The sequence below is a fragment of the Aotus nancymaae genome, unplaced genomic scaffold, assembly GCF_030222135.1.
Source record: "Aotus nancymaae isolate 86718 unplaced genomic scaffold, 86718_ANA_hifiasm-v0.15.2.pri h1tg000014l, whole genome shotgun sequence".
Lineage (NCBI taxonomy): Eukaryota > Metazoa > Chordata > Mammalia > Primates > Aotidae > Aotus > Aotus nancymaae.
This window is the reverse complement of record NW_026988425.1, coordinates 74,560,445-74,585,409: the sequence shown is the minus strand read 5'-3', so window position 1 is coordinate 74,585,409 and position 24,965 is coordinate 74,560,445. Positions and strand designations below refer to the sequence as shown.

The following is a 24,965-nucleotide window of genomic DNA, read 5'->3' as shown; positions in this document are numbered from 1 at the left end:
CTAATATTTTGGGAGTATGAATAAAAAGCATTATACCTACTATAGGAGAAATGTATGCAAAAAGCCAGTTCTGGCCTTTTTTTTTCTGGATTTTAATAAGCATTTGTTGGGAGGGAAGGTGAAATTTCTTTAAAATTATACTTTAAGTTCTGGGGTACATGTGCAGATCTTGCGGGATTGTTATATAGGTACACACATGCCACGGTGGTTTGCTGCTTCCAACTCCCCTTTACCTACATTAGGTATTTCTCCTAATGTTATCCTTCCCCAACCTCCTCACCTCCTGCTATCACTCCCCTAGCCTCCCACCCCACAACAGACTCCAGTGTGTGATATTCTCCTCACTGTGTCCATGTGTTCTCATTGTTCAATACCCACTTATGAGTGAGAATATGCAGTGTCTGGTTTTCTGTTTTTGTGTCAGTTTGCTGAGAATGATGGTTTCCAGCTTCACTCAGGTCCCTGCAAAGGACATGAACTTATCCTTTTTTATGGCTGCATAGTATTCCATGGTGTATATGTTCCACATTTTCTTTATCCAGTCTATCCTTGAGGGGCATTTGGATTGGTTCCAAGTCTTTGCTATTGTAAACAGTGCTGCAATGAACATACCTTTGCATGTGTCTTTATAATAGAACGATTTATAATCCTTTGGGTATACACCCAGTAATGGGATTACTAGGTCAAATAGTATTTCTATTTCTAGATCCTTGAGGAATTGCCACACTGTCTTCCACAACGGTTTAACTAATTTACACTCCCACCAACAGTGTAAAAGTGTTCCCATTTCTCCACATCCTCTCCAGCATCTGTTGTCTCCAGATTTTTTAATGATCGCCATTCTAATTGGCATGAGATGGTATCTCAATGTGGTTTTGATTTGCATTTCTCTCATGACCAGTGATGATGAGCATTTTTTCATATGTTTGTTGGCCACATAAATGTCTTCTTTTGAAAGGTGCCTGTTCATATCCTTCACCCACTTTTTGATGGGGTTGTTTTTTTCTTGTAAATTTGTTTTAGTTCTTTGTAGATTCTGGATATTAGCCCTTTGTCAGATGGGTAGCTTGCAAAAATTTTTTCCTATTCTGTTGCTTGCTTGTTTACTCTAATGATTGTTTCTTTTGCTGTACAGAAGCTCTGGAGTTTAATTAGATCCCATTTGTCTATTTTGGCTTTTGTTGTCAATGCTTTTGGTGTTTTAGTCATGAAATCCTTGCCTGTGTCTATGTCCTGAATGGTACTGTCTGTGTTTTCTTCTAGGGTTTTTATGGTGTTAGGTCTTATATTTAAATCTTTAATCCATCTAGAGTTAATTTTTGTATAAGGTGTAAGGAATGGGTTCAGTTTCAGCTTTCTGTACACAGCTAGCCAGTTTTCCCAACACCATTTATTAAACAGGGAATCCTTTCCCCATTGTGTGTTTTTGTCAGGTTTGTCAAATATCAGATGGTTTTAGGTGTATGGTGTTACTTCTGAGGCCTCTGTTCTGTTCCATTGGTCTATATCTATGTTTTGCTACTAGTACCATGCTGTTTTGATTACTGTAGTCTTATAGTATAGTTTGAAATCAGGTAGCGTGATGCCTCCAGCTTTGTTCTTTTTGCTTAGGATTTTCTTGGCCATACAGGCTCTTTTTTGGTTCTATATGAAGTTTAAGGTGGTTTTTTCCAGTTCTGCGAAGAAAGTCAATGGTAGCTTGATGGGGATAGCATTGAATCTATAAATTACTTTGGGCGCTATGGCCATTTTCACGATATTGATTCTTCCTAACCATGAGCATGGAACGTTTTTCCATCTGTTTGTGTCCTCTCTTATTTCATTGAGCAGTGGTTTGTAGTTCTCCTTGAAGAGGTCCTTCACATCCTTTGTTAGTTGTATTCCTAGGTATTTTATTCTCTTGTAGCAATTGTGAATGGGAGTTTGCTCACGATTTGGCTCTCTGTTTGTCTGTTATTGGTGTATAGGAATGCTTGTGATTTCTGCACACTGATTTTGTATCCTGAGACTTTGCTGAAGTTGCTTATCATCTTAAGGAGATTTTGGGCTGAGATGATGGGATTTTCTAAATATACTATCATGTCATCTGCAAAAATTTTGTTTTTTTAACCTAGCTTGTAGGCTAGTATCTGCTGAGCCATACAGCCTCTGCTCCCTCCACTGGTAACTCAAAGAGTTTTCCCACCTCTCCAACTCCCAACCCAAGAGGCTTTCTACTTTGGTGGTACACATAGACATTCTTCTGTGTATGCTGAAACAGAGCAAATCAAGAACAGTGGCCATCACCTGAAATGACTTAATACTTATCATTAAGTTGGGGAGCAATCAAAGTGGAAGAGAGACAGCTAAAAGGATGGTGAGTAATGAAGGGAGCATTGATTGAAGGCTGTGGTGGTCAGAGATGGCTTTGTGAGAGTGAATCACCAATACCAGGGTGGGAATCAGGTAGACCTGTGGGAAAGGAAGCACTTCCAGGTGGGCACCAGCATAAGCAAGAGTCAGCTAAGGGTGTGAAGAAGACTCCCCAGATCAAAGAGTGCTTGGCCCTGGGAGGGTGCAGGCATGCCAGTGTCCCTGAAGGAGGAGGTCATTATCCACTGTCACTCCTCACTCCATGCCTCACTGCCTTGGTTATAAAGCACATTCAGTTTTATGTATCATTTTGATCTTCTCTATGCCCTTGTCAGGTAAGTGGCATAGATATTGTGGGCTTTATTTTACAGAAATAGTTTAAAAAGGAGATAAGAAAATTGGCCCAAGTCACACAGCTAGCAGCTAACCAGCCTCACAGTTTAGATCTCTGGAATTCTATTTCACAGACCTAAAAATTCACAGTTGTCACAAAAGACACATAGCTGAATTTCCCCATTTTACAAATAAAGAAACTGAGGACCACAGAGATGAAGCAATTTTTCCAAGGTCACACAGAAGCAGAATTTAGGAGGTTAGCTGGAAGCGGCTTTACTCAGCCTTATTTCTGATTGAAGATATGTATAATATGAGGAAGCAGGGAGAAAAATTCCTCAGACTGCCGATAAAGAACGGTTACTTCAACAAAACCAAGTTATCTTCTAATGTTTAATAACTGTCAGGATAACCTTCTGTTAGCATAACTGCATTTTTAAAAATGGAAATTGTTATCAACCAAAAATTAGAAGTTTTTTAAGTGAAAAAAATTCTAGAAAGAAATCAAGCTGCCTGAGGAGATAGATCTATCTGGGGAGAAAGGCCTCCCCAGTCTACAGGAGCTCCTCAGAACTTTTTTCTGCCACTAATGTATTTTTAGGTCTTTGTTAATCAGAGAAAAAGTTTTATTTTTAACTTTTTTAAAAAAACTAAACATTGACTCCAAACTGATAGACTCTCATCTCAGAATCTGTTAGCAAAGGATAACTAATATTTGCAGACAAGAACACTATTCAGAGACATATTATTATAATTTTTTTTACACTAGAAATGACATGGCTTGAGAAATGACTTGCTGAGAAATCTGTGTTTACATTAGGGAGAGTGGGGGGAAAATCCCTCACAGAAGTTGAAAACATGTTAAGTGGTAAATACCAAAATGCCCAGCAAGCATTTAAGCCGGCTCTCATCCTAGCATGAATATGTGCAGTTCAGCATTTTAAAATTTGCTTTTAGCTTTCTAGCAGTTTGAATTAACCCTTTCTCTACTTCCACTTTCTCTGTGAGAGTCCAGCTCTTAATCTGCAGATATGGACTGTGGGTGCTGTCATGGTGCTTGGTGACTCACTGGCAAATGATGTCCTCAACTGAACTGGTTTCCTACAAGTGGGCTGCCTCGTGGACATGTCTCCTAAGCTTCCTTACTATCTATGTAAGGCCTAGACAAACATTAGGAAGCAAGTCCAGCTTGAATGGATTGGAAGAGGCCTGTCAGAGCAAAACAATACAAATCAATGCTACGAAAAAGGTATATCCAGACCGGAGGTTCTCCAGAGCAGAATCACCCCCAGAGAAACTGTCAGGTGGCCCCAGCATCTGTAGCTGTAAATGATCCTCAGGTGATTTTAAGTACATCCCTCATTCAAAGACACTAATCTAGATTCTCTAAAAAGCCAACGACATTTTAATCTTAGTTTCAGCTCCTAGCAAATGAAAACAAAACAAAACAAGCCACCAAAACAAAACATTTTTCCAGGTTAGGTTTATCTTAATACCTAACTGGCTATAAAACTTATTTACAGCCTGAGTGAATACCAATTATATACAAGAAAGGTAAGGATTTAATGAATATTTGTATAATACTTTGCAATATCTTATCATGCATTAATGACCTCATGTGGCTCTCACAGCAACCCTATGAGGTAGCTTGTTATTTTCAAATTAAAGACGAGGAAAGTAAGTCTCAGGGACATGAAGATTTGCTCAAGAGCCTTCAAAGAGTACAGCAGAGCAGCTATGGGGTTGACAAGTAGAGGGATAGAATGACCATTGTTTTATTACTATAGGTCAAAAAGAAATTTTAACGTTTAAATATTTCCTATTGCTTTTTAGAAAACTTCTAATTACTATGCCACACTTTGCTGGTAAAACATCTTATCGCACAGTAAAACATTGCTTTTTTTCTTTCTTCTACATCTGTCTACACAAACACCCACACATACATACACACGCGCACACACAAAGAAACACACACACACATACATTCTCTCTCTCTCTCTCTCTCTCTTTTGGAGTAAAACAGAAATAATCTATTGTTCCTGAGTTTGATTGTGGGAGAATCATTTAAGATAGGTCATGTTTATAACACCAGTTTCAGGAACATGTAAATCCAGTAATTTAATTTTTGTATATCTTACATTAAAATGAACACACAGATACATTTCTCCCTCAATCTCCATATAAGACAAATGGAAGTGAACTACTTGGCCTAGAAAAGAATAACCTGCAAGTGAAATGTTGGCACTCCTAGTATTAGTAAGTTAGACTCATTTTTTGCTATTTATAGTAATTTGTGTCTTTTTTTTTTTTTTTTTTTTTTTTTTCTGAGAAAGGGTCTGGCTCTGTGGCACAATCTCGGCTCACTGCAAACTCTGCCTCCTGGGCTCAAGCCAACCTCCCACCTCAGCCTCCTGAGTAGCTGGGACTATAGGCACATGTCACCATAATAGGGAATTTTTTGTATTTTTGTACAGACAGGGTTTGAACAAAATCTTTCGCCCAGGTTGGTCTCGAACTCCCAGGCTCAAGTGATGCTCCCACTTTGGCCTCTCAAAGTGCTTGGATTACAGGTGTGAGCTACCACGCCTGTCCATGATTTACATCTTTGAAGTGTTTCTTCTAAACATTCAGTCTATCAAATATCAGTTGCTGCAGACATTTGTGTCCGAAGGAAAAATAAGCCATGTCGCATCTTGGTAAGATGAAATATTCCATGGTATTGGTCCTATTAAAGCCAGGACTGGCCAGGTAAACTCTTGGTGTTCTTTGTGCCACAATTTCTAAGCTCAATAGAAGAATCTGAAGAATATGAAACAAAAGCCAACAGAATAAAAGAAGATTGACTGAGCAGTACAGACTTACTTAAGAATATCAGTACTAAAAGAAAACCATCCACTCTTGTCATTGAATGCATGCTACTTATAGCAAAGTAAAGTATTTCTGGATTAGTGAGCCCCAACCTTTTTGGCACCAGGGACCGGTTTCAGGGAAAACCATTTTCCCACAGACTGAGTGGGAGATGGTTTCAGGATGAAACTGTTCCCCTCAGATCATCAAGCATTGGTTAGAGTCTCATAAGAAGCATGCAACCTAGATCTCTCGCATGCGCAGTTCACAATAGAGTTCACACTCCTATGAGGACCCAATGCTGCAGCTGATGTGAGAGGAGGCAGAGCTCAGGTGGTAATGCTTGCTTGCTTGCTTGCTTGCTCACTGGAAGCCGGTCACCTCCTGCTGTGAGGCCTGATTGCAGACCATGGCTGGGGGATTAGGGATCCTTGTCCTAAGTAACTTGGTAGGGGACTAATCGGAAAACTAAAAAATAAGTCAGTGTGTGCACACTAACGACGAAAGCAAATTTCATATTTAGTGGGATGAGTCTAAATGCAATGGAAACACTGATCTTTGTAACAGCAAAACATTAAATCCAGGCTTTTCTTTTACCTTGTTAATCGACATTTCATTCATCCTGAGAGGTTGCTTTGGCATAACTCAGAGGTAGATTCAGCCCAACAACCGGCCCTACAATGCTCAGCCATGATGTTATATAGTTGACATTCCTAGGAAACAAATGAAATACAGGCCATGCTAATGTTTCCATTGCAGTTTTTGGATGAATGATAGAATATCGGTCGTTCACTAACAGAAATGAGGCATTCTTCAAAGATGTATACCTACCACCTGGAATCTCAGCATTTCTGAATGCCAGCCCCATTGCTTGACAAGAATTTAAGGTCTAGAGAGCCTGCAAGGATCCCTCATTAGGGTAGTTGAAGGATGAGATAAGGCACTGGGGCTCCTGATTCCCCTTGATTCAAATTTTACCCTTACAGTTTACAGCACTTACTAAGGTAGTAGAGTGCAGTGATTAAGAACATGATTCTGAGGTCAAAATGCTTAGACTGAAATCCCACCAGTTAACTAGCAGCGTAACCTTGTTTGAGTTACTTAACTCCTCCGTTCCATCATTTTCTCCTCTGTAAATTGGGTAAAAAAATGGTACTTAGCACATAGGAATGCTGCAAAAATCCAGTCCTTTACTATATCTAAAACTCTTAGAACAGCACCTAGCATATCATAAAAATCAATGTGTTAGCCATTATTATTATTATTACAAATAATATTTCTTTTTTTAGCCTAGTTTTTAGAGTCACATAAAAAGATTTACATTTTTAAAATCAGAGTAGAAGCCAATGTATCTTGAGGGTATTTCTTACTTATTGATTTTCCGAGAATTCTTTAATACAGGAGTCATGAATTCATTCGTCTTGCAGGGATGAAGTACAAAAAAGGGTTGCCCAAGTATTGGATGTTCCTGTAAGAATCAGAGTTGGTCCAGGATCAGTGTGAGTTACTTTGAAAAGGTTATCTGGTTTACTCCTTTAAAAAAAAAGGTTTGTCTTAAATTCCAAGTTATTGAATTAATATACAGGCTTATTTTGTATTTTCAAATATAATTTATAATCCAAACATCAGAAAAAGTTGGTGAGAAGGGGCTGTTCATTGATGAAGCATTATGGTTGAGTATAGCAGGGCACCCAGCTTTGTTTACACAATACAAACTATAGTTGCATTTTATCAGTTCCCTCTCTCTGTTGGCTAGTGTTTCTCTTTGGCCTATCATTCTTCAGTTTTCCCTCAAGAATGTTCACAAAGCTCAGCAGTTTGACAACCTAAACAGTTCATTATACTCACCTCTTTGTCAGTGGTAAGAGAATCAAAATTATTTGCATATTTACACAAATTTTGTCAACATGTTGTTTCAAGCCTATCTGTATCTCGTGCCAGTGGGCACATGTTCCCTGAGCGGAATGGCGGATGAAAGGCGATCTCTCTCTCTCATCGCTATCTCTGAGCTTTTGTTTTTCTTTTTCCTCATTTCTCTCCTTCTGTTTCTCCCAAGCCTACAGGGCTGTTTCTATAAGTTAAAAGCCTAAAATCTAACTCTGTTCCTTTTATACAGTAGTAATTGGCTATAAAATATAGCTCAGACTGCACCCAAGTCAGGGACACGGACATTATTTGTCAAGCAACGGGGAGCCCTAGAAGGTTTCCATTTAGTGGGTAATCTGCACGAGTTCTACCAACACGACCACTATTATTGATGATACATTATTGATTATTTACATTGTGAATTAACCATTATGCTAGACACTGCAAGCTCAAATACCTACGAAGAACAAGCAGGTGACCTAAGGGGCTAATGCCAGCTAAATACACCAGCAGATGACAAGGCCCATGAGGAACTGCAGAGTGCACCCATCTGAGGCCATGCTGGCTACTCTGCTCTGGCCACTGTGTCATGTGGGAATGCAGGTTCAGCATGCCAGATCTTCTCATTTGTGAAACTAACCTAGAAAATCCAAAGTTGATGTTAAACCTACTACTTTTATGTGTTGGCACAATTTATTTTTAAACATGGAGTGGGACAAATAAATCAGTCTTATAGACTGGGTTTAGACTAAGGGATGCCTAGCTTCTTCTCTTGGCTTCTTCTCTTAGCCAACCCAAGGAGAAGCTGAACTCAGGGCTGTTGATGGGAAGAATTATGTGGCTGTCCCTGCTGCCTCCACCCCTCAGCTATGAACACGTATGTCTGCATGCATATGCACACATCCATTCACAAGAACTGGGAGGGACAGTTCCACTTGTATTGGTGACACTGGGTATGGAGATTTGGGTTGGCGGTGGTGAGGGATGAGTTATCCACTAGTTACAGGTTATTGCATGTGTCTGGCCTTTTTAGTACCACCTGGCATTTTTTTCTCCCTGAGTACCACCTCCAGGTAACTCTGACCAGTAGCCTGATTTTCCAGCAAGGCATCAGCTTCCTCTCTACAGTTCTCTTCCCAACCTTCATTGCCATCCCTAACTGGGCCCTGGGCGCAAAGCCCTGATGTGTTGTGCCTATGTCAAGTCCTCCTGTCCAAGTTGAGTCTAGTTTCCCTTATCTGCCTTAAACTAACATTTAGTAATTCAACACATATTAATCAATCATCTTTTTTATGTGTCTGCCAGAATACTTCTAGGTATAGTTATAGAGCCCACTGTATCTCTTAGATAAACAAAGTTCCTGATGCACTGGAACTTAGATTCCAGCGCAGGAGACAGCCAATAAACACACAGAACAAATAAGTAAGATAATCCAGATAATTATGCGTCCTATGAAGGAAAAACAACAGGGTAACATGATTCTGGAGGGATTGTGATGACATTAGAGTTGGAAAGGGAAGGCCTCACAGAAGAGGTGATACAATGGACTGAATGTGTGTGTCCCTCTAAAATTCATATGTTGAAATCCTAACCACCAAAGTGATGGTATTAAAAGGTGGGGGCCCTCTGCAGGTGATTAGGTCATGAGCATGAACCCCTCATGAATGGGATTAGTGCCCTTATAAAAAAGACCCAGAGAGCTCTCTCACCTTTTTCCTATCATGTGGGGATACAGTGAGAAGATGGCATCTATGAAATAGAAAACGGGTCCTCACCAGACACTGGATCTTCCAGTGCCCTCATCCTGGAATCCGTAGCCTTCAGAACTGGGAGAAATAAATGTCGGTTGTTGAGTCGCCCAGTCTATGGTATTTTTGTTATGACATCCCAAATAGACTAAGACAAGGTGCTACTTAATCAGAGATCAGAATGACAAGGAAAAAAAACACCCATGCTGAGGTTTAGGAACAGAATGTTGAGGCAGATGACCCTAAGGGGAAATGAGTACAGGAAATATGCAGGAAAAATGCTAAAAAAAAAACAAAAACAACAAAAACAAAAACAGAATTATTTTGGACTAAAATAATGACTGTTTAGAAAGCTGGGATTTAAAAAGATAAATGTAGTCCAAATTCTTTTGGGATGACTTACATAGTTACCTATGGAAGGAATAAAGAACTATAATCCAATCTTATTGATGTAAAGACATGTTATCTTCTTTAATAAAATGAAAACCTAGATTTCCAAATTTCCACTGGACAGAAACACTTATAATAGAGAGGATCAGTTGAATCACACAGCCTCCACTCTCTCCAAGACCTGCTCTCCCTTTGGCATCTCTTATCTAAGAGGTGGATAGGCACTTAACAGTTCAGGGGACTATTTTCTTGGAGGAGTCTTAGGACCATGGCACACTGCAGCTCTGCTCATTCGATGCTGCTTTGTAAAGACTTGGACTTTACTTCTATAAGTCTTCTTTTTCTCATTCCACATAGCAAGCGGGTAAGCGCATGCATGAGCTCTGCAGTTAATACTGTTTGGGGTCAAGTCCTGCTCTACCACTTGGTAGCTGTGAGCTATTGGGAAAGTCACTTAACCATTTTATGTCTTTTTCTCCTCGTCTGGTAACTGTGGCTAATGATAGCATCTGCCTCAGAGACTTGACTGTGACCCTTAGATATGGTATTAGATAATACCATAGAAGTACATAGAACAGTACCTGATGCTTAGTAGACACTTAGTTGGCTATTAGCATTTAATCCATTGATATCAAAACAGAAAAGGATAACAGCCAGACATTCAGAAAGTAGTCTTATGGTACCCTATGTTAAAGCCCAATTTCAATCTAAAAATAGGAAGCTCCTGTAAATTAAGTAGTATATTAAAAGCATCACTGACCAGTACCTAAGTGTTTAGGAATATTTGACAACTGATTATAGGTGAAAGGAAGAAAGGTCTAAATCAGTAAAAAGTCTAGGTCTATATGGCAACTAGAACTATCATGATATTTGTATTCAGGTTTAAAATCAAATTAATGAAAAATAATTAAAATGAATTTAAATTAAAAGCTCAGGTACTTCAAAAACTCTTCAGTAATCTCTAACATTATAATATTCACTTTTCCTCAAAGAAATAAAATAGTCATATTAGCATTTAAGGTTATGTTCTAATAAAATAAAATGCATGGCGATGTTCATGTAAAACATTTTTAAAAATAATTGAAACTTTCATGCCTCTGAAGAGCTTGTAGTAGCTTGAGCATTTCTTTAATGCAGGTTTGGCCATCTTTAAATAATTCTTTATCCTTTACTATACTGAGACCTTATATTAAAATTAAATAGAATATATTAAAATGAATGACTGTCTTTAAAAATTATAATTTTAAATGTATTAATAAATTGGATTTTAAGATAAAAATTATATTGTTTTTACAAAATGCTTTTGGTTTAAAAGAATCAAGCCTATGATATGCTGATCAGCTTAAAATAGGAATTATAGGATATACTTATGTAATCTTTTAGAAGAATTTTATAAATTAATAACAATAGCAGTGGACTTCCAGCTGTGACAGAATAAAGAGGTCAGCAAATCCTCTCTGCAGAAAATAAGTATAAAAATGAACAAAATTGTTAAAAACAAACCATTTTGGGTCCTGGAAATCAATCAAGGGCAAATATAAAATCTGATAAGTGTTTAGTTCATGATAATCTGCTAAACTTCAAGTAAGAAACAGAGGGGATCTGAAGCCTTCTTGCCTGGAAGTACTTCCATATCCCCTCCTCCTCTTCCCCAATGTCCCCAGCCACTCCATCAACAGAAGTTTTACCAGAGCAGTCTGGCCGTAAGAGCCAATAAGTGTGTGGCCAGAGGAGCCGGCCTGATTTCCAACAGACAGCTAAAACTATTGCTCAGCAGCACTGTCAATAAAAACAGCAAAACAGGTACTAAATGAGGAAAAACTGCAGCTCTGCTAGTCAGAGGCTGCAATCCCAGTTGAGGCAAGCAGCAAACTACCAGTAATTTAATGGGGAGAATCTAGAAATAAGATAGTCAGAGAAGGAGTAGATAAGTTCTCCAGGCATCACTGGCTGATGGAAAGGGGATGTTCCGGGGAGACACGAGAAAGCCTGATGGGAAGTAAGAGCCAAGACCGACATGAATTCTACTTGAATTTTTAGTGTGTTTCCAATTCATGTGCACATCCATTGGCAAAAGAAAAAGGCATTATATTTTTGTCAGGTTTGTCAAAGATTGGATGGTTGTAGATATGTTGTGTTGCCTCCGAGGCCTCTGTTCTGTTCCATTGGTCTATATCTCTGTTTTGGTACCAGTACCATGCTGTTTTGATTACTGTAGGCTTGTAGCGTAGTTTGAAGTCCGATAGAGTGATGCCTCCCACTTTGTTCTTTTTGCTTAGAATTGACGTGGCTATGCAGGCTCTCTTTTGGTTCCATATGAAGTTTAAGGTGGTTTTTTCCAGTTCTGTGAAGAAGGTCATTGGTAGCTTGATGGGGATAGCATTGAATCTGTAAATCACTTTGGGCAGTATGGCCATTTTCACGATATTGATTCTTCCTAACCATGAACATGGATGTTTCTCTATCTGTTTGTGTCCTCTCTTATTTCGTTGAGCAGTGGTTTGTAGTTCTCGTTGAACAAGTCCTTTACATTCCTTGTTAGTTGTATTCCTAGGTATTTTATTCCCTTTGTAGCAATTGTGACTAGCAGTTCATTCTTGATTTGGCTCTCTTTAAGTCTGTTATTGGTGTACAGGAATGCTTGTGATTTTTGCACATTGATTTTGTATCCTGAGACTCTGCTAAAGTTGCTTATCAGTTTCAGGAGATTTTGGGCTGAGACGATGGGGTCTTCTAGATATACAATCATGTCATCTGCAAATAGAGACAATTTGACTTCCTCCTTTCTTATTTGAATACCCTTTATTTCTTTTTCTTGCCTGATTGCTCTGGCTAGAACTTCCAGTACTATATTGAATAGGAGTGGTGAGAGAGGGAATCCTTGTCTAGTGCTAGATTTCAAAGGGAATGCTTCCAGTTTTTGCCCATTCAGTATGATATTGGCTGTTGGTTTGTCGTAAATAGCTTTTATTATTTTGAGATACGTTCCGTCAATACCTAGTTTATTGAAGGTTTTTAGCATAAAGGGCTGTTGAATTTTGTCAAAGGCCTTCTCTGAATCAATTGAGACAATCGTGGTTTTTGTCTTTGGTTCTGTTTATGTGGTGAATTACATTTATAGACTTGCGTATGTTGAAACAGCCTCGCATCTCCAGGATGAATCCTACTTGATCATGGTGGATAAGCTTTTTGATGTGCTGTAGCAATCGGCTTGCCAGAATTTTATTGAAGATTTTTGCATCTATGTTCATCATGGATATTGGCCTGAAGTTTTCTTTTCTTGTTGAGTCTCTGCCAGGTTTTGGTATCAGGATTATGTTGGTCTCATAAAATGGTTGGGAAAGGATTCCCTGTTTAATAAATGGTGTTGGGAAAACTGGCTAGCCATGTGCAGAAAGCAGAAACTGGACCCCTTCCTGACACCTTACACTAAAATTCACTCCAGATGGATTAAAGACTCAAACATAAGACCTAACACCATAAAAACCATAGAAGAAAATCTAGGCAAAACCATTCAGGACATAGGCATAGGCAAGGACTTCATGACCAAAACACCAAAAGCATTGGCAACAAAAGCCAAAATAGACAATGAGACCTGATCAAACTCCACAGCTTCTGCATGGCAAAAGAAACAGTCATTAGAGTCAATCAGCAACCAACAGAATGGGAAAAATTTTTTGCCATTTACCCATCTGACAAAAGGCTGATATCCAGAATTTACAAAGAACTGAAACAGATTTACAAGAAAAAAACAAGCCCATTCAAAAGTGGGCAAAGGATATGAACAGACACTTTACAAAAGAAGACATACATGAGGCCAACAAACATATGAAAAAATGCTCATCATCACTGGTCATTAGAGAAATGCAAATCAAAACTACATTGAGATACCATCTCATGCCAGTTAGAATGGCGATCATTAAAAAATCTGGAGACAACAGATGCTGGAGAGGATGTGGAGAAAGGAACACTTTTACACTGTTGGTGAGAGTGTAAATTAGTTCAACGATTGTGGAAGTCAGTGTGGCGATTCCTCAAGCATCTAGAAATAGAAATTCCATTTGACCCAGCAATCCCGTTACTGGGTATATATCCAAAGGATTAGAAATTGTTCTACTATAAGGACACATGCACATGAATGTTCACTGCAGCACAGTTTACAATAGCAAAGACCTGGAACCAACCCAAATGCCCATCAATGATAGATTGGACAGGGGAAATGTGGCACATATACACCATGGAATATTATGCAGCCATCAAAAACGATGAGTTTGCGTCCTTTGTAGGGACATGGATGAACCTGGAACCCATCATTCTCAGCAAACTGACACAAGAACAGAAAATCAAACACCACATGTTCTCGCTCATAAGCGGGTGTTGAACAATGAGAACACATGGACACAGGGAGGGGAGCACTACGCACTGGGATCTGTTTGGGGGAAACAGGGGAGGGACAGCGGGGGGTGGAGAGTTGGGGAGGGATAGCATGGGGAGAAATGCCAGATATAGGTGAAGGGGAGGAAGGCAGCAAATCACACTGCCACGTGTGTACCTATGCAACAATCTTGCATGTTCTTCACATGTACCCCAAAATCTAAAATGCAATTAAAAAAAAAAGAAAAAGGCATTATAGTCTTGAGGTATATAAGCACAATCATTTCTGTCCAATCACTGGCCAACCTGCAAGCTTTACAGACATACTTGGATAACCCTGAGGAAGGCAGTCTAAAAAATAAAAATAAGAATTAAAAACCCAGTAGCAGAGAAATCAGTGGCCACACTTACAGGGAAAAAAAAAAAAACTGCAGATAAAGCCTAGGAAAGTTACTAAACCAAACAACAACAACAACAACAACAACAAAAACACAACCCTCAGGAAAAAACATTGGAATCCAGAATTGCTGCAATATATCATCTAAAATGTCTAGTTTTCAAAGGCATTTATGTGACATGCAAAGAAATCAAAAAGTGTAGCTCGTACAAGGGAGAAAAATCATTATTAAAAACCAACTTTGAGTAGACTCAGACGCTGGATTTACAAAGAATTAAAAGCAGCTATTACAAATACGTTCAGAGAATTAAAGAAAACTAGAATTACAGCAGAAAAATTATGACACTGGCTCTGCAAATAGCTAATTTCAATAGAGGAGTACAAACTATAAAAAGAACTAAATAGAAATTCTAGAGTTGAAAAGTACAATGCCAGAAATAAAAAATTGACTAGGTGGACTCAACAGTAAATATGAGACAGCAGTAGAAAGGATTAATGGATTCGAAAGTATATTAATAGAAAGTTTTCAATGTGAAGAAAAGAGAGGAAAAAATTGAAGAAAAATGAACCTTAGACATCTGTGGGAAAACATCACCTGTACCAGAATACATATAATAGTAATCTGAAAAAGAGGAAGGGGAGAAAAGGGCAGGCAAAATAGGTGAAGAAATACTGGCTAAAAATTTCGAAACTTTGATGAAAAATCTGCATATCCAAGAAGCTCAACAAACTCTAAGTAGAAATATAAAAAGACCCACATCTAGACACATCATAGTCAAATAGCTGACAGCCAAAGATAAGGAGAAATCTTAAAAACAGCAAGAGAGTCCTTTAGGACTCATCACATAAAGAGGAACAGCAATTCAAAAACAGCTGTCTTCTTATCAGTCCAGATAGGAGCAGAATGACATGTTCAGAGTAATGACTGAAAAAACTCAAACTGTCAACCAAGAATTCTACATTCTTCAGAAATGAAAGTAATATAAATACATTCCCAGGGAAACAGACTGAGAGAATTCCTTGCTAGTAGATTTGCCTTATAAGATATACTTAAAAAAAAAAAAAAAAAAAAAGTCTTTCAGGAAATAATACCAGGGTAACTCAAATCCACAGGGAAAAATGAAAAGTGTCATAAATGGTGAATACAAAAGACTAAGTACTTTCTCTTTTGTTGATTTTTTAAAAAGACATAAGATTATATAAGCAAAAATCCTAACACTGCCGTGTTGAGTTTATAACATAAATGTAATATACATGACAATAATGGTACAAAGGAAGGTGAAAGAAATGAAAGCATATTTGACAAAGTGGCTATATTTTATTTTTCAAATAATTTTTTTCTTTTTGAGATAAAGTCTCACTATGTTGCCAGGCTAGTCTTGAACTCTGAACTCATCCATCCTCCCACCTCAATCTCCCAAAGTGCTAGGATTATAGGCATCATCCCTTGTACCTGGCCCAAAGTTGCTATCTTTTAGCAGAATTAAGTCAGTATTGGCTGAGCACGGTGGCTCACGCCTATAATGCCAGCACTTTGGGAGGTTGAGGTGGGCAGATCACTTGACGCCAAGAGTTAGAGAACAGCCTGGCCAACATGGTGAAAACCTGTCTCGACTAAAAGTACAAAAATTAGCTGGGCATGGTGGTGCATGCCTGTAGTCCCAGCTACTTGGGAGGTTGAGGCAGGGGAATTGCCTGAACCCAGAAGGCGGAGGTTGCAGTGAGCCGAGATTGTGACACTGCACTCCAGCCTGGGCAACAGAGTGAGACTTTGACTCAAAAAAAAAACAGTCAGTATTAAGTTGTGCCTCTGTTATTAGAATGTTAGTAAGGATATTTTTGAGAGCTTATGGAACTCAAAAGCTTTTTCTTGTTGCGAAGCAAATACTTTAAGTATGTTGTTAATCATGACCACTCTTCTAGCAATGTGTCAAAAGCATCCATAATCCATTTACATGGTTAAATTGTACATGCTTCAACACTCAATACTTTCTAAAATGTATCAGTTTCTTTTAGTTGTGGCAAATTAGTCAAATCCCTAATTACTTTCAAATACAAATGGAAAATTAATTTTTAGAATATTCCAAATAAATCCTTGTTTCTAAATATATAGGACTATTGAATATAAAGTCTTGAGTTATGAAGAATGAAATAATGATCATATGATATAGAAAAATAACAAGTTTCCTTTATGTGACTAGAATTCATATATTATATCATTCATTCATCAAACATTAAATCATCTTGTCTGATAATTTTAAATTGATTTAAGTTTAAATCAAGGCAATGGGTCTGTAAGTGAAAACTGTGGTTAATCTCATGGAGATCTTAATGCTGAAGAAATCACAGAATTCAGAAGTTAGCATAGTAGCCTGAGCCAATACTTTCAGTCACATTCTATCAGCTGATTCTGCAAGCTCTAGCAATTTGTATTCATAGAAAGTGGAGTACAGAATTTACAAATAATTAGAGACATGTGATCAGTGCAGACAATCAATCTGGATAACATTCTCCAAAAGCCATTATTTTGCAACGGAGATTTTGTAAGGCTTATGCTATCAAGAAAGATTATCTGTATTTTCTATTATTTTTCTTCGGACAGCCAGAATCAAAGATGAAAGCAGTCATTAGTTGGTTTCAGAATTACGTGTTAAGAGTTTTTAAAAAAATCTAAACTCTACTCCTTATTTGTTTAACATACCCTTTGCAGAAATAGAAGAACATCAAAATTATTGGGATCGTTTTAGTGACATTTCTTAGATCGATTCAGGAGGTAAATTCATGTGAAAGTGCTACCATCTGCTGTCAGTAATAATGAACTGAGCAAATCTGCACTGAGAAAAATGTTCATGTGGAAATACACACAGCCAATGAACTGTGTTAAGCTTACAACTCAATAAACACTTCTACTGGAACAAAGTTTTGCTAAATGGTTTTCCATGAAAATAGAAATGATGGGTCAGATTCCTATCTCTGTAACTCCAGAGAAGTCATATGGGCATATTTCCTCATGAAATTTAATTTAGCAATGGCTAAATGTCTCATAAAGTAAGTCAGACAAGAATACTGTGAATTGGTTTTAGAACTATTAGATGTGACTATCACAAGAAATGATAATACTGCACCTTTATTCTTACACGTAAAAAATAGGATGAGTTGCTTGGTTCATTTCTTAATTTTCTTGGCTCTTTGGAAGGGCACAAAAATAATTTCACATATTAAGCTTTCATCCAGTTTCATATTCCAGACTGATCAAATTTGCCTTCCACTCTAGGCACATTCCTTAGAAATGGAGAGAGGTATCTCCCTCATCCTAACCCCTCTAGCAGGGGAAGGAAAATGACTACCGAGCAGTGTGATCTGCAGGATTAGGCACTGTACTAAGTGCTTTATATGGCCACCTACCAAAAAAACTCTTTGAGGGAGTCTTTATTATTGCCACTCCAGGTAGTGAGGGGCAGAGTGCCTCTATACCTCCTAAGTCCACACACTTACACTGCACCTCCTCATGCCTCCGACCAGAATTGATGTCTAGGATAGTTCCTCACTTCCGTCCTCTAGTCAACTCCTTCAAAAATCCATTTATTGATTTTAAAATCATGTGTTTTCATAAAATTATAAGAGTAATATACACATGGAGTTCAGAAAATACCAAGAACAAAGAATAAAAGCAACTAATCCCAAATAGCTTAACTCAGATTTAATGACTGGTGAATTTCCTTTCAGACCTTTTTATACACGTTTATACTTTCTGTTGCTTGTTATTCACTGAACAGATATTTAATTGTTGTGCCTACTGTGTGCCAGTCCCTACCATATGTGTCTTTTGTTGATCCTTTTTAGGTATCTTTGTCCTCTGTTTTACTAATTTCTGCATTTACTTTTATTATTTGCCTCCATATATTTTTGTTTGGGTTATTTTTTCTTAATTTTTTAAATATTTCCATAGGTACTCAAAAGGTTATACATAGAGAATATGTAATCTTCGGTGTTGGCTACAGTGTTCTACGTTTCATTAGATAAAGCTAGTTGTTTGTATTGTTTACAGGTGTATCTTTGTTTGCTTGATTTATTAATTTCTAAGAGAAATTTAAATCTCCCCTATAACGGTTGATTTGCCCATTATTGTTTGTCAATTGCAGTTTGTCAATTTTTGCTTTATATATCCAGAAGCTGTGTTATTTAAATGCACAGAAGTATATCTTCTTAGAAAACTGAAACTTTAATATGAAGTGATCATATTTATCTCAAATTATGCTTTCTGCCAAAAAATTATTCTTACCTGATATTAATATAGCCACATCTGCTTTATATATATATTATTCATTTAAAAAATTGTTGACTTTTTGTCTTTCTGCATCCTTATGTTTAAGATATTTTCTAAAAAAGAACATCGATGAATTTTTAAACATCCACCTTTACAATCTGTCTCTTAATTGAGGTGTTTAGTTCACTTACAGGCTTTGTGATTACTGATATAATTTGATTTCTTTTTTTCCATCTTATTGTAGGCTTTTTACTCATTCTATTTTTAATGTTTCTTCCTTTCATTTCCTTTTTTTCTACCTGCTTCCTTCTTTGTATTACTAAATGCAAGATTAAAAATTTTTTTCTCACTGCTTTTTCTCTTTTTATTAGCTTGAAAAAATCACATACTATTACTATATTCCTAAACATTTAGTGGTTATCCTTAAATTTTCAAATAGCTATTTCACTTAATAAAATCTACAATTATTCTGTATCTTTATCTTTCCCCAAACAATTCAAGTCCTCAGTACTCTGATCACCCTTCCTGATTTACGTACTACTGTTGTCTAGTATTTCCACTGTATTTCGTTGTTAAGCCCAGAAAGTAGATATTATTAGTACTTTATAGCTCAATGTTTGTTAAAATTTACCCATATTTTGCTGTTTTTCTTGCTTACTATTTTCCCCTATATCTCAGCATCCATTCTGGGACAATATTCTGTCATTGAAGTATGTCCTTCAGAACACCCCTTGGTGAGGATCTGTAGGTAGTAAATTATCCCATCCTGTGAATGCTTTATGTTGCCCTTATTTTTGAAAAATAGGTTTTTGTAGGTATAAAATTCTAGGTTACAATGATTTTTTGTTTTTAGCACTTGGATTATATTATCCTATTTTCTTCTGGCTTCCATTTTTTCTGGGTAGAAGCTGACTATCAGTATAATTGTCATTCCCTTTAAGATCGTCTCTTTCTCTCTACTACTTCACTGTGATGTATGCAGGTGTGGATTTCTTTTCATTTTTCATTGTGGGGATTCACTGAGCTTCCCGAACCTAAATATCAGTGCCTTTTCAACAATTCTGGAAAATTCTCAGCATCAGCTCTTTGAATATTGCCTCTACTTCATTCTCTCTAGCCTTTCCTCCTGGAACTCTTATTAGACATGTTAGTCTTCTTCTATCCTTTACATTTCTTAATGTGTTACCATATTTACCATTTCTTTCTTATTTGTTTGCTACAATGTATCCAATTCTTCAGATTCTTCTAGTACATGAATCCTTTCTTTAACTTTAGTTATGTGCTTTTTAGAATAGACATTATGTACTTTTCTTCCTAAAAGTTCTGATTATTTCTTGAGTTTGCTGATCATTTTCCACAGTCTTCTTCCTATGTCATATTTTAATATTTTTATCCATTTAAAAAAAAATGTTCAATATATTTATATTTTTGCACTGAATAATTTCAGTATCTGGCTTTGTGGATCTGCTACTAGTTTGTCGTCTGCTGGCCCTCATTCATAATGGCTCGTTATAAATTCTGTATTTTTTTATCATGACTTTATAGTAGGACTTTAAATATGGTAATTCTTTGAGGCCTAACATTGAAAGTGCATCCCACCAAAGAAGTTTATATATGCTTCTGACTGGTCCCTAGGAGGAATTCCAACTCCATGACTTGAGGGTGAGCCTGTGTTTATACATTTTCTGGGGAGATTTTTTTTTTCCTCTTTTTATCTGTTCTGGACATAGTAAGGTAGAGAGAGTCAAATGGAGAAGAGAGAAAAAAATTTAAATATATAGAGAATGATGGAGGAGGGGCTATTTTAGGTAAATTGGTAAGGGAAGGCCTAATTGCAGAGGTAACAGTTGAGCAGAGACCTGACCAAGAGAGGAGCAAGTCATGCACTTCTGTGGGAAAAGAGTGTTTCCAGCTTGAGAACACCAAGTGAAAAGACCCTAGAACCCTAGGGCAGAAGGCGGTTTGGAATGTTCAAAGAATGACAAGACCAGTATGGCTGGTCAGGTGAAATGAAGAGGAATGACAGTGGAAGTAAGACCAGAGAGATAGCCAAGACGCAGAATGGTGTAGTGTCTCTTAATGCATGGAAAGAACTTGGGATTTTATTCTGAGTGTGATGGGAAGAGTTTGGAAGATTCTGAACAAAAAAGTGATACATTCCAATTTGCATTTTAAAATGTTACCTTGATATTGTAAAGCAAAAGGGGAAGCAAGAAGAACAGTTAGGAGGTTACTGTAGCAGCCCAGAAAAAATATAACAATGACTTGTACAAGGCAAGAGTAGCATGAGGAAAAACAGTCAGATTTGGATTTATTTTGACGGTAGAGCCAACAAGATTTGCTAAAGGGTTTGATGTGCTGTGTAAGAAAAAGAGAAGAGCCAATGATGACACCAAGGTGAAAAGCCTTTTCACATTTTCTTGACTATTTGTCTATTCAGTTTTTATGGGGATTTTCTTATTAATTTATATTTGCTACTTAACAGCTTTTGGGATATTGATCTTTTTCATCCATTCAGCCATCACTGTGGGCTATGCACTGGGTTAAATGTTAGTTATATCACAACGAATAAACAGATAACCTCTGCTGTCATGAAAGTTGTTGAAATACTCCAATTTTTTTTTCTTTCCAGATTGTTATTTGTCTTTAAATTTTGTTCCTGATGACTTGGCAATGTGAAATGTAATGTTAGATATTTAAATCTATAACTTTTCTCCTTTGTTATTTCTTTTTTTAAAAGTTTTATGGATATATAATAGTCGTACATATTTATGGGGTACCTGTGATATTTTGATACAGGCATACAATGTAACTGAGTAACTGGGATATCCATCATCTTAAACCTTTATCATTTCTTTGTTGCAAACATTCCAAATCTACTCTTCCAGTTATTTTGAACTATCCAAAAAATTATTTCTTAAGTCACCCTATTGTGCTAACAAACATTAGAGCTTACTCTGTCTATCTATTTTTGTACCCATTAACCAACCCTCTTTATCTGCTCTCCTCACTACTCTTCCCAGCCTCTAGTAACCACCACTATATTCACTTCCTCCATGAAATCCATTTTTTTTTAGCTTCCTCATATGAGTGAGAACATGCAACATTTGTCTTTCTGTGCTTGGCTTATTTCACTTTACATAATGTCCTCCAGTTCCATTCATATTATTGCAAATGACATATTTTATTTTTTTAATGTTGAATAATATTCTAGTGTGTGTGTGTGTGTATATATATATATATATCACATTTTCTTTATCCTTTCTCTTTTTGGACATTTAGGTTGATTTCATATCTTGACTATTGTGAATAGTGCTGCAATAAACATAGGAGTGTAGATATCTTTCACATACTGATTTCCTTTCTTTTGGATCTATACCCAGCAGTTGAATTGCTGGATCATATGGCATTTCTATTTTTAGTTTTTTAAAGGAGCCTCAATACTGTTCTCCATAGTGGTTGTGCTAACTTACATTCCCACCAGCAATTCAAGAGTGCTCCCCTTTCTCTATGTCCTTTCCAGCATTTGCCATTTTCTCTCTTTTTGATAATAGCCATTTTAACTGGAGTCAGATGATATTTAATTGTGGTTTTGATTTGTATTTCCCTGATGATTAGTGATGTTGGGCAATTTCTCATATATTTTTTAGCCATCTGTATGTCTTCTTCTTAAAAATGTATATTCAGATCTTTTACCCATTTTGAAATTGGATTATTTGGAGGGTGTTTCGTATTGGCTTGAGTTCCTTATATATTCTGATTATTAATCACTTGTCAATTGAAGAGTTTGAAAATATTTTCTCCCATTCTGTAGGATATTTCTTGACTTAGCTGATTCTTTCCTTTGCTGTGCAGAAGCTTTTGACCCAATATTTATATATAGTTTACTATTAAACTACTTGGTGTTCCCCAAACACACCACTTCTTCTTACCTACAGGCCTTTGCACATGCTGTTCTCTCTGCCTGAAACACCCTCTCTTCCTCCTTCACCACTAATCCCTGACCAATCAGGCCCCCTCCATTTGTGTTCCCACTGTATCCCATGCCTAAGTCTACTGCTAATTCCATACTGTTCTGTAGAGGCAACTGACTGTTTATAAAAGTCTTCCTCTACTACTCTTTAATTCCTTGAGGGCAGAGGAAGTATTCTGATTACTATTTTAATCTTAGCATACAGATTAGTGCCTTTCATCTAGTAGTACTCAATAAATATTTGTGGAATTTATTTAGACGAGGACAGCCTATTGTGCCAAAGTAAGTTATTACTGGCATATGCTACCTGCTCCATAAATGGGAATATTTGTGTGGAGGGCACCCATAGCCCCTATGTCACTGTATGAACACCATTCTCTCTCCTTGGCACAAAACTGGAGACAGAACCTACTATACATTACAGGGGTCCCAAGATAAAATAAAAATTTCCGTATCTGTTTTCTCAAATATTTCTTCTAATGTGTAGCTAAGAACAAAGGAGAGGATTTGAGGGCATGGTTAGGATAACCCTCTACATGTAATTTACTTTATCTATTGGCTTCCACATTTAAAAAAATAGCATCTTCTTTTACCATCATGGAAAATTGATGCACCAAGATACATATTTTAATTCTGTGAGTTTGCCTACTCCTTGCCACACCACTGTATCCCCCTAAGGTATGTTAGCCAGACTAAGAAGCAGACTCAAACACTACCAAAATATATGCCTTCCTACTTTACTCTCACCTTTGTTACTCCATATGTTTTTTATTCACGCATTCAGTAAACATCACTGAATACTTATTGTGGATAAGATTCCATGCTAAACACTCATACATATATCCATCAATTTGCCCATCCATTTATTCAACAAACATTTACGAAGCACATTCTATATATATGCCAGGCACTTTTCTAGGCATTACAAATATTTGCATACTAAAGATCAGAGCAAAATTTGTTCTTATAGAATTTACATTCCAGTTATAGGTCCTAGAAACACATAAAACAGCATCTCATTCTCTTAATTCATGGAGTTTATGGTCCAGTTGCACCTGCAATACTACAAGTCTTGAATTGTACCTCTAGAGGAAAGAGTCCCAAAGGTGAAATACTCATGCCCTGCCCTTGAATGAAAAAGCAGATCCCTAGTGAGGATAGCAGGGATGGCTGATGGCTGGGCAGTTGTTGTGGGTGGGGTGGTGGTGGTAACAGGACTGTGACCAGGAAGATCTGGTAAGAAAGACCCCTTCTGTGGCAGCAATTAATTTCACCATTTGGAGAGAAGGCACAGGGAGTCCTCACACTTCCAGAGAAGACCATGTAGGGATCATAGTGGCACTAACAAAAAATGAGACACTCCTCACTATAAGATGGAGGGTGTTCCAAGGACAGTCTGAAGTGCCTGAGGGTCACAGAGGAGCTTACCAGTAAAATAAAGGAAAGCTTTGATGCAGAGGTGGCCCAGGCCTAAGGCTCCACGGATGGAAAGACCCCTTGTTCCCTGGGATGATACACCTAGTAAGATCCTGCTTGCCTTGAAACTCAATCACTATTTTCTTAAGGCAGATCTAACGCTTGCTGTATGGTTTCAATTGTTTGCTTTCTGTAACACTGTGTTGAGTGGCTACAGCTGGAAACATCAGTCTGTATAGCAGGGTGTATATTTTCATGAGCTATGAGAGATCTTGAGTCAAATGAAATCTGGAATTTCCTCTCTCCTCCCCCATACTCCATTAGGGCATCTACCATTCAAGGATTACAGAAATAACTGTTATACATAATAGATTGGTTGTGATCCTGGCTACTCAAAGGTACAAATCCAGGAATATGGGAATTCAAAGAAAGGAGAGAGAGAAGGCAGAAAAGACTTCTTAAAGATACGGTATTTAAGGCTGGGCATGGTGGCTGAGATCCGTAATCCCAGCACTTTTGGGAGCCGAGGCAAGCGGATCACAAGATCAAGGGATCGAGACCATCCTGGCCAACATGGTGAAACCCCATTTCTACTAAAAGTACAAAAAATTAGCTGGGCATGGTGGTATGCACCTGTAGTCCCAGCTACTTGGGAGGCTGAGGCAGGAGAATCACTTGAACCTGAGAGGGGGAGGTTGCAGTGAGCTGAGATTGTGTCACTGCACTCCAGCCTGGCAACAGAGCAGGACTCTGTCTCAAAAAAAAAAAAAAAAAAAAAAGTTTGGTATTTAATCTGGTCCAGACCTTAAAGCACAGGCAGGACTCAGGGAGGAGAAGTGTGGCTGTAGAATTTAAGCCAGAAATAGCCTACTCCAAGTTTAATGGAAAAGAAATTAACAGAGATATACCAACTTCCATCTTTTAGGTAAGACTGAGAAGTTTGGTAAATTTGGAGGAGAAAAAGTGCCTATTTTTGTTTATTTTGTTTCGTTGGTGTTGGTG

At 37.5% G+C, this 24,965-nt stretch overlaps 1 protein-coding gene across 5 annotated transcripts in view; it reads right to left on the bottom strand.

Moving 5' to 3' along the window:
- Positions 1-371: 371 nt before the first annotated feature.
- Positions 372-24,965, bottom strand: part of ATG10 (autophagy related 10) — a 300,751-nt gene continuing 276,157 nt past the window's right edge. For 4 of the 5 annotated variants that reach the window (XM_012477564.3, XM_012477565.3, XM_012477562.2 and 1 more), the window contains exons 6-8: positions 6,903-7,000; positions 6,130-6,245; positions 372-5,484 (exon numbers count right to left, since the gene is read on the bottom strand). In XM_012477564.3, coding sequence (XP_012332987.2) covers positions 6,146-6,245; positions 6,903-7,000 — 198 coding nt within the window. In that variant the 3' untranslated portion in view covers positions 372-5,484; positions 6,130-6,145. Of the gene's footprint in view, positions 5,485-6,129; positions 6,246-6,853; positions 7,001-24,965 lie in introns of those variants that run through there. The other variant, XM_064376097.1, reaches the window with a different exon arrangement.